General features: G+C 51.9%; 1 protein-coding gene across 1 annotated transcript; it reads left to right on the top strand.

Moving 5' to 3' along the window:
* The first annotated feature begins 2375 nt into the window (after positions 1-2375).
* Positions 2376-10369, top strand: Kirrel2 (kirre like nephrin family adhesion molecule 2). The gene is made up of 15 exons (XM_042667772.1): positions 2376-2427; positions 2610-2759; positions 3567-3716; positions 3903-4063; positions 4539-4689; positions 5460-5565; positions 5668-5816; positions 6103-6230; positions 6311-6443; positions 6963-7063; positions 7198-7417; positions 8285-8383; positions 8673-8773; positions 9059-9124; positions 10024-10369. Exons 1-15 carry the CDS (start codon positions 2376-2378, stop codon positions 10357-10359), a joined length of 2103 nt encoding a protein of 700 aa, XP_042523706.1. The 3' UTR covers positions 10360-10369.
* The last annotated feature ends 285 nt before the right edge of the window (positions 10370-10654 follow it).

Here is a 10654-nt window from a genome sequence, read left to right on the forward strand (position 1 = left end):
ATTTATTTTCAGTCATGGGGCTTGAACTCAGGGCCTGGGCGCTGTCCCTGAACTTTTTCACTCAAGGCTAGTACTCTACTACTCTGAGTCACAGACCACTTCTGATTTTCTGGGGAGTAATTAGAGATAAAGAGTCTTGTGTCCTTTCTTTTTTTTTTTTTTTTCTGCCGTTCCTGGGGTGTGAACTCAGGGCCTGGGCATGGTCCTTAAGCTTCTGTTGCTCAAAGACAGCACTCTGCCACTTGAACCACAGCTCCCTTTCTGGCTTTTTCTGTGTGTGTGGTACTGAGGAATCAAACACAGGGCTTCATGCATGTGAGGCAAGCACTCTACCACTAAAAGATATTCCCAGCCCCTAGCCCTTCTCTTTAGAGACCCAGATCTTGAGCTGGGCACCAGTGGCTCACACCTCACACCTGTCATCCTAGATACTCAGGAGACTGAGATCTGAGGATTGCAGTTCAAAGCCAACCCCAGTCAGGAAAGTCCATGAGACTCTTATGTCCAATTAACCACACAATACACACACACATACACACACACACACACACACACACACACACACACACACACACACACACAGCCAGAAGTAGAGGTATGACTCAGGTGGTAGAAGGTCAGTTTTGATGGAAAGGCCCAAGGGAGAGTAACCAGGCCCTGAATTCAAGCCCCTGAATAGCAGCACACACAAAAGAAGAAGAAGAAGAAGAAGAAGAGAGAGAGAGAGAGACCCAGATCTCCAATCCTCTCCCTTCCTCCCACTGGATTTAGGGCAGATGTTCACTGTTTGTTGATTTTTCAAATCCTCCTGGGTCTGTGTGGGGGTGGGAGGGAGATTGGTGATTAAATCCACTAATACTTAAGACTAGATTTTCTAACCCTTTTCCAACTGGACTAGAGGCAGCCCTTCCAGGCACCCAGACTTGAGGTGATCACAGCCAGCAGAGATCTCTCTGAACCTCCAGTATTTCACAATCCTGGAAAGCCAATCCTCTGAGAATTAGGGATGCACAAGTCTGAACCCAAGAACTACTGAAAGTCTTGAGTGTGGACCCACAATCCTTACAGGTCCAGGAATGCCAGACCGAGGGTGCCAACTCCCTATCCCCACCGCCCCTTTTCAAGAAACTCAGCATCCCTCCCACCTGCTTGGCCAGCTGCTGTTGCTGCTGCTGCGTGGGAACCGCCCCGGCTGGAGCCGTCAGAACAAGCTGCCAGGTTCCCAGCCTCCCGGCCTGAGCCCTGAACTCCAACGCTGCCGCCTCCCAGCCGTCGCTGGGCAACCATGGGATGGGACGAGGGGCCCCAGCCGGCAGAATGGGGAGAGGGGCTGAGGGGGTCCTGGGAAAGGGAAAGGCTGGGGGTGGGGGCTGGGAAGGGGCCTGGATTCGTAGATCTTAGGACGTGATCGAGCAAAAAACAGAAAGAAGGAAGGAAGGAAGGAAAGAAAGAAAAAGAGAGAAAGAAAGAAAGAAAAAGAGAAAGAATGAAAGAAAGAAAAAGAGGAAGAAAGAAAGAAAGGAAGGAAGGAAGGAGCTGTAGGGAGCTGAGTCCCTTTTTTTCTTTTTAGGACTCTTAGCTGATGGCTGGGGTTACTCAGATGCCCTCTCCCCGACCCTGCCAGACCCGGGGGAGTGCTGGGCCCCGCCTCCCCAGGGCAAGGAAGCTGGTGAGGCCCCAAGGACTCCCATTTATAGCTTGGTTTCCACTCAGTGCCAATCCCTCCAGGACCTGAGCTGAGCAAGTTTCTTCCACTCTCTTTCCTCCTCCTCTGCCTCCTCCTCCATCTCCTCCTTTTCTTCTTCTTCTTCCTCCTCCTCCTCCTCCTTCTTCTCCTCCCTTATCTCTTCTTCCTCCTTCATCTATTTTCTTCTCCTTCTCCCCCCCCTCGCCCCAGCAGGGTGCAGGTGTCCAACCCAGACGAGACCCGCCCCACACCCCCTCTCTAGACCCAGGTGTTGCAACTCCCACACCCCCAATTGGGCTGAGGGGGCGCGCCCGCTGCGAAGACCCAGGGCCTTTGTGGCCCTCATTCATTCGGGCCGTGGGAGTTTCTCAATGGGAAAGGGGCGTGTCTTGAGGGAAGTGGGGCGTGTCCCGAGCTGTTGGTGGGCGTGGCTATTATAATCAGACCACGCCCGGCGCCCCTAGCCAACCTGCTGGAGTTTCAAAGCATCACCGGAGCTGCAGAGAAGCAGACTCGGAGGACTTCAAGCCACAGACAAGGGGTGCTTCCAGGACTGAAGAGTGGGTGGGGGGCGTAATGAAAGGGGGTTCTGCTCTCACGTGGTGAGCAGTGTGCTGCCAAGAGCAGTTGGAGCGAAGCCAGAACCACCGCAGAGTTTGGGAACCTTGGGGGTTCCCACACATTCAGCATGCTGGTCCCTGTCTTCCTTGTCCTTCTCTTCTGCTTCCAGGGGCACACAGGTACCTGAGGGGGATGTGTGTGTGTGTGGGGGGGGGGGGGGTTGATGGCTAGTTACCGCTTTACTGGGGAAAAGGAGATTGAAAGGGCTTGGATGGGAACTCCAGAAGCCTTGAGTTTCTGGGGTCCTGAATAAAGGATTTCTCAGCTCTGCTCTTCTCTCCCCGACTCCTTATTCTCCTAGGCCCTGCTCCCCATTTCGTGCAACAGCCGGAGGACCTGGTGGTGGTGCTGGGAGAGGAAGCCCGGCTGCCCTGTGCGCTGGGCGCATACAGGGGGCTTGTTCAGTGGACTAAGGATGGGCTGGCTCTTGGGGGTGAAAGGGATCTTCCAGGTGAGGTTACCTACCCGGCCCCCCCACCACCCCCGCGGCTCCCCAGCGGAGGGGCTGGGCACTGGAATGGGGCTGCTAACTGTCTTGTCTCCGAAGTTTCTCTGGGCGACATTTTCAACTTCTGAGAATTGGTGGATGCAGAAACTTTGAAAGTGACTCCATTTGAGGATTATTACTTTTATTGTAAAATAGTCTCTGCCTAAAGCATAGTAAACATACAAGTGGACAAGTAATTATAAAGTAGAGCGCTAGGTGGTTGGTGGGGCTCGCTCCTATAATCCTAGCTACTCAGGAGACTGAGATCTGAGGGTGCAGATGGGAGCTACTCAGGAGACTGAGATCTGAGGGTGCAGATGGGAAGTCAGCGAGAGCAGAAAAATCCATTAGACACTTCTCTCTAATTAACCAGCAAATTGCCAGAAGTGGAAGTGTGGCTCAAGTGGTAGAGCCATGAGAAAATGAGGCCCCAAGTTCAAGCTTCAGTACTTGGCACAAAAATAACAAAGTAACCAATACTCAGGTCATTGTTAACTTTCCAGAATCCTCAGTTGCCTCCATTCCACCCCTAACCTCATAACCAGGAGGTTAGTATCTAACCTATGTTATGACAGTCATTTTTTTATTATCCTTTCTGACTTTATCAACCCAAGTTTGTAGTGACTCTATATTGGACCTGGCATATGTTTCATAATGATGTCTTATTATAGAATGAATGAATGGACCCGTTTTCTAGTTCTGGATGTCAGGAATGAAGACTCGAAGCCAGGAACTCACAGCTATGTTGTGACTTCTTTTCCTTGGCTCTAGGGTGGTCTCGATACTGGATTTCAGGGAAAACCACCATGGGTCAGCATGACCTCCACATCAGGCCAGTGGAGCTAGAGGATGAAGCATCATATGAATGTCAGGCTACACAAGCCGGCCTCCGATCACGGCCAGCCCGACTGCACATATTGGGTGAGGACTTAATCTACTTGTCTCTTGTTAGCCCAAGGTAGGGGATTGTGGGGGGGGGGGGACAGTTTACAGCCAGCATGAGCTTGGAATATCAGAGACCACAGAGCCCAAGGGAGTGGTTGGTTGGTTCTGAAATCAGGGTCTCGGCACTCAGAATTTACTTCTGATCCAAGATCTACCTTGCAGTACCCCCAGAAGCTCCCCAGGTACTGGGAGGCCCCTCAGTGTCTCTGGTGGCTGGAGTTCCTGCAAATCTGACCTGTCGGAGCCGTGGGAATGCCCGTCCCACCCCTGAGCTGCTGTGGTTTCGAGATGGGATCCGGCTGGATGGGACCCCCTTACACCAGGTCAGGATAGTATACCTTTGTCAGTCCTTAACCATTCAGTGGGGTCCAGTCTAATCACAGGCTCAGCTAGAGAAGAGACAAGGAGGTGGGAGGGGAGGTTGAGCATTGGGACCCTTAGAATGGGATCCAGGATAAAGACTCCAGGGCCAGACCACCTGGGTTCCCATCTTGGCTCAATCTATTTGTGAATTGATCTTAAGGATTCTATTTCACTTCTGTCCCTCGGGGAACACGTATTCCCCCATTCACTCAGGATGTAAACCTCCTGAGTGCTTCTCCTTAGTTGTCCCCATTTCCCCATCCAGGCCCTTTTCATCCATTAGATCTCTCACTGGCCATATCACCCCCTGTCTGTCACAGGTTAAGAAGTCAATGGGGGTAATGGTGGACTGAACAATACATATAATGTTTAGGAGAGTGTCTAACTACTGGATCTATGGAGCTGATGGAGTCATTAGTGTGCTATGTCCCTCAGACGTTGTTGAAGGAAGAGACCACTGGGTTTGTGGAGAGCACCCTATTCCTGACCCCTTCTAGCCATGATGATGGAGCCACTTTGATCTGCAGAGCCCGGAGCCAGGCTCTGCCTACAGGGAGGGACACGGCTGTCACACTGAATCTGCAGTGTGAGTACAGTTGGTCCTGGGGTGGGGTGGGGAGGAAAATGGGGCAGCAGGGGTAGGGGGGGAGGGAGCCCAGATTCTTAGGTCTAAGAAAGGAGGGATGCTCCTAAGTAGTGCAGAAGCTGGAGCTGGGACTCCTGGATTTGAAAAATGGGTTACTTGCCAGGCACTAGTGGCTCACGCCTGTAATCCTAGCTACTCAGGAGGCTGAGATCTGAGGATTGAGGTTCAAAGCCAGCTCAGGCAGGAAAGTCCGTGAAACTCTTATCTCTAATAAACCACCCGAAAACCAGAAGTGGCACTGTAGCTCAAGTGGTAGAGCGCTCGCCTTGAGCTGAAAAGCTGAGGGACAGTGTTCAGGCCCAGAGTTCAAGGCCCAAGACTGACCAAAAAAAAGAAAAATGGGTTACTTGAGGAATTAGGAAGATAGGAATAGTAAACCCAGACTCCCTGGCTCAAAGAGAGGAGGGAGTTGGGCACAAGTGGCTCATGCCTATAATTCTATCTACTCAAAAGGCTGAGATCTGAAGATCATGGTTTAAAGCCAGTCCTGGCAAGAAAGTGTGTGAGACTTTCAATTAAACCAACCAAAAAGCCCAAAGTGGAGGTGTGGCTCAAGTTGATAGAGCACTAGCTTTGAGCAAAAATGCCCAACGGCAGTGCCCAGGCCCTGAGTTCAAGCCCTTGGAGGAGAACTGGAGATCAGGTTCCTAGAGACTCTGAATGAAGGTGTTCAGATCTTGCCCATGCTAACAATTACCTCACCCCTACAGACCCCCCAGTGGTGACTCTCTCTGTTGAGCCCCAGACCGTGCAGGAGGGAGAGAAAGTAGCGTTCCTGTGTCAGGCCACGGCCCAGCCTCCTGTCACTGGCTACAGGTGAGAAGGAAAGTCACCTTTCTCCAGCCAAGAAAGGAGCAGCCATGACCTTGGTTAGGGAGGATTGGGATCACATTAACAACACCACCTATACTTTTGCAGGTGGGCAAAGGGGGGCTCCCCGGTGCTCGGGGCTCGTGGGCCGAGATTAGAAGTCGTGGCAGATGCCTCGTTCCTGACTGAGCCTGTGTCCTGCGAAGTTAGCAACGACGTGGGCAATGCCAACCGCAGCACCGTGCTGGAAGTGCTGTGTGAGCAGGGGTGGGGCGGTGGGCGGGGCTGGCGTGGGCGTGACCGGCGTGGGCGTGGCTTTTGTGGGCTTGGCTTCTTGCCCAGGGGAAGGAGGTGGGGCCCCAATAGAATGTACAGGCAAAGTTTGGCGGTGCCAAAATGGGTCTAAGGTGTAGTGGACCCAGTGTTGTGGACTGGGATCCTGTACCTACCCCCCACACACTTGGAAAATGTTTCTGAGAGGCTGATGGCGGGGTGGTGGAGGGGAAGGGGTGATTCATGTGAGCCCTTCTCTCCATCCTCCAGTTGGACCCATTCTCCAGGCAAAGCCAGAGTCCATGTCGGTGGATGTAGGGGAAGATGCCTTCTTCAGCTGTGCCTGGCGTGGGAATCCATCCCCACGGATAACTTGGATCCATCGGGGTGGGACACAGGTGAAGCTTACTCTGGGGCCTGTAGCCATCGCTGGTATAGCTTCCAGAATCCCACTGCTGATGTCCTTTCTCTGTCCTAGGTGCTGAGCTCAGGACCCACACTGCGTCTTCGGTCGGTGGGACCCGAGGATGCAGGCGACTATGTGTGCAGGGCTGAGCCTGGGCGCTCAGGTCTGGGAGGTGGCATGGCAGAAGCTAGGCTGACAGTGAATGGTGAGAAAATGGGGTTTTGCAGAGTAGGTAGAGGGCAGAAGATGGGAGTGGCAAGGGTTGAAAAGAACCCCTGTGTGTGTGTGTGTGTGTGTGTGTGTGTGTGTGTGTGTGTGTACATGTGTCAGTTCTGGGGCTTGAACTCAAGGCCTGGGCACTGTCTCTAAGCTTCTTCACTCAAGGCTGGTGCTCTACCATTTGAGCCATGCTTGACTTTTGGCATTTTAGTGGTTCATTGGAGATAAGAGGCTCATGGACTTTCCTGCCTGGGTTAGCTTTGAACCTTGATCCTCAGATCCCAGCTTCTTGAGTAGGTAGGATTACAAGCATGAGCCACCTGCGCCAGGCTTCAAAAGGAACTTTATAGAGAGTGGGTTTGGTGATTGGAGCAAAACTTGTTAAAACAAGGGTGTGGCCTGGTTGATTGGAGTCCACAGAGTGTTGCCAGGTTTGGCCTGTCTTTATCCAAACCGCCTTTGTAGAGGTCAAGACCTCCCCTGAGTGGCCACAATCTCCATCCAGCTCCCCCAATAGTGACTGCCCTGCACTCCGCGCCTGCCTTGCTGAGGGGACCCGCCAGTCTTCAGTGTCTAGTGTTGGCCTCACCTCCTCCAGAAGCAGTGGTAAGTAAAAGTCCCCTCTACCATGACCCCCCTAATGGAGATCTCTGACCTCTAACCTGGACCCCTGAAATCGTAACTTCTTGCCTCTTCCACTCTCCACATTGATATCCCACCTTCTTTCTTCTTGCTCTCAGGTCTGGTCTTGGGATGAAGGCTTCCTGGAAACAGGGTCCCAAGGCAGGTTCCTGGTGGAGACTTTCCCAGCTCCTGAGGTCCATGGGGGACAGAGTCCAGGCCTGATCTCTGTGCTACACATTTCGGGGACCCAGGAGTCTGACTTCAACAGAGGCTTCAACTGCAGTGCCCGGAACCGATTGGGTGAAGGAGGCACCCGGATCCTTCTGGGCCGTAGAGGTGAGATACTGGACCAAACACCCCAAATCTGAAGATTTTCAAACCCCACAAACCCAGGAATTCCTAGATTGAAATTGATTAACTTTAAGGCTCTCAAATGCAAGACACCCCCACCCCCAAGCAAACCCTTGGCTCCTTAAATCGTAAACTATGGGCTCCTTAAATCGCAACACATACCCCCAAACAATAAATTCCCTCAGATAAAAAAAACTAAACTGCTCACACATCAGAAAGAAACACAAATATGGAAAATTGTAGAGCAAAAGACCTTCAAAAACTTATTCTCAAAACTAAACTTCAGCCGGGTGCCAGTGGCTCCTAGCTACTCAGGAGGCTGAGATCTGAGGATCACAGTTCAAAGCTAGCCCGGGCAGGAAAGTCCATGAGACTCTTATCTCCAGTAAACCACCAGAAAACCGGAAGTGAGCTGTGGCTCACCTTGAGCTGAAGAACTGAGGGGCAGTGCGCAGGCCCAGAGTTCAAGCCCCACGACCAACAAAAAACAAAAACAAAAACATAAAAACAACTAAACTCCATGGGCTGGGGAAGTGGCCTAGTGGTACAGTGTTTGCCTAGCATGCACAAAGCCCTGGGTTCGATTCCTCAGTACCATAAACACAGAAAAATACGGAAGTGGCTCTGTGGCCCAAGTGGTAGAGTGCTAGCTAGAGTGCTAGAAGCTCAGGGACAGTGCACAGGCTCTGAGTTCAAGACCTAGGACTGGCAAAAACCAAAACAAAACAAAAAAACCTAAACTAGAAGACTACAAATCTTTGGAATTCCCCCAACTTGGTGATCTTTGAACCCAGGAATCCCAAACCCTAATCCCCTAGTTCCACAGTTGGTCCTCCTCTCTACTCCCTGCAGACTTGCTGCCCACTCTGCGGATTGTGGCTGGAATAGTGGCCTCTGTCACGACTGTCCTTATGGTCATCATTGGTGTGGCCCTTTGCTGCTGGCGTCACAGCAAGGGTCAGTGCTTTGAGCCCCACCTCAGCCTCTGAACTCCTATCCTCCTTCCTCCGCCCCACCTCCACCCCCATGCCCAGTTCATATCTATGGCCTCGGACCGGACTCGGTCCCCAGTCTGGTCTCCAATCCTGAGCAGAAACCACGCCCTTCCTATGCGAAGATTCTCATTGGTTCTTAGCCTCCCCATCTTCCCTCTTTCCAATTGGTCTCCACAAACGGAGGCCCCGCCCACCACTTAATCCCACCTCCCACTGACCCCCGCCCCACTGACCCCGCCCCTTAGCCTCTTTCTCCAAGCAAAAGAACCTGGTGCGGATCCCTGGAAGCAGCGATGGCTCCAGTTCTCGAGGCCCTGAGGAGGAGACGGGCAGTAGCGAGGATCGGGTAAGATGCCAGGGTCCCTAGATGCAACTGTGCCTCAAGATTCAAGTAACCTAGTCACACTTTAATATTGCCCCATCCTAACAGTGACACCAGATTCAAATGTCTCCCCTACCCGCATACATATCCCTTACCCAATCATGTTCCCACCCCTCTTTCATTGTACTCAGTACAAGGACCTCACTTCTAGGTGCTCCCAGGCCATCCCTCCTGCCTGAAAGTCAGGGTGCAGGGGGTGGGGGGCGATTATTCCCTGGCCACCCCCTCTCACTTTACTTCCTGCCCTAGGGTCCCATGATACACACCAACTGCAGTGATCTAATTCTGGATAAGAAAGGGGCTTTGGACACTAAAGTAAGTGTTGAGTCTCCAACTCCTGGCTGTCTCCTCCGTTTTCATCCTGTCCTTCCTCCCTAGACCTGAGACCTACCCCAGCCTCCTGGGCCATCTGACCCAGCACTACAGCCTTTTTTCATCTCCAGTTGTGTCCATAAATGGGTCTCGGCCTTGGGTTCCAGCTGGAGTCCTTGGCCCAGCATTCTTCCTCCATCCATGTATGTCCTAGGCCTCCTGGTGCTTCTTCTTGGTTGTCCCCTGCACCCCAGCCATGAGCCCTCCCCTTTCTGTCCTCTTGTTTTGTGGCTGTCCTGGGGCTTGAACTCAGGGACTCAGCACTATCCCTGAGCTTCTTTTTGCTCAAGGCTAGCACTCGACCAAGTACTTGAGCCCCAGCTCCACTTCAGGCCTTTTTTTTTTTGGGGGGGGGGGTTAATTGGAGATGAAATTCTCACAAACTTTCTTGCCCAGGCTGTTTTGGAACCACAGTCTTCAGATCTCAGCCTCCTGAGTAATTAGGATTATTGGTGTGAGTCACCTGGCTCTGTCTTGTCTTTTTTTGTGTGTATTTTGGTCCGTTGTGGGGCTTGAAATCAGAGCCTGGTTGCTGTGCCTGAGCTTTTTTTCACTCAAGGTTAGCCGTCTACGACTTTGAGCCACAACTCCACTTCTGGTTTTCTGGTGGTTCATTGGAGATGAGTTTCACAGTTTTTTCTGCCCAGCCTGGCTACAGACTTCAGTCCTCAGATCTCAGCCTCCTGAGTAGCTAGGATTACAGGCAAGAGCCACCAGCACCCAGCTTATTTTGCCTTTAAATGTTGTTGTCATTTTCTAGGTCTATCATAATGCATCTCTCCACCCATGATCCTCACCTTTGCCCATTCACATACCTTACCAAGTTCCATTTGTCCCCTCAGGACCCAACCAATGGTTACTACAAGGTGCGAGGGGTCAGTGTGAGCCTGAGCCTCGGTGAAGCCCCTGGAGGAGGCCTTTTCCTACCACCCTCCTCCCCACTTGGACTTCCAGGGACCCCAACCTACTACGACTTCAACCCCCAGCTGGACATGATCCCCCCATGCAGACTGTACAGAGCCCGGGCAGGTTATCTCACCACCCCTCATCCTCGAGCCTTTACCAGCTACATCAAACCGACATCCTTCGGACACCCAGACTTGGGTCCTGGGACGCCTCCTTTCTCCTATGCTGCCTTCTCTGCACCTAGTCACCAACGGCTCCAGACTCATGTGTGACATCTCTCTGGCTGAAGAGTCCTGGGGTCTTCATAAAAGGTTGTCCAGGTTTCTGAGGAATCAGAACAAGATAACAACCTTGCTTCTCCCAGACTGGACACCGAAGGAGAGAACAAGAATTAACAATTGTCAGGATTGTTTACATATATACATATACATATATATACACATCTATACACACACGTATAGATGTGTATATATATAGTCAATTTAGCCAAGTGGGAGCAATATGGTCTCTATGCCCACCTATTCTCCTGTATAAAAGGTATTCAAGATGGCAGATAGGCCCCATTGC

The sequence above is a fragment of the Dipodomys spectabilis genome, unplaced genomic scaffold, assembly GCF_019054845.1.
Source record: "Dipodomys spectabilis isolate Male_0828 unplaced genomic scaffold, ASM1905484v1 ptg000422l, whole genome shotgun sequence".
NCBI lineage: Eukaryota > Metazoa > Chordata > Mammalia > Rodentia > Heteromyidae > Dipodomys > Dipodomys spectabilis.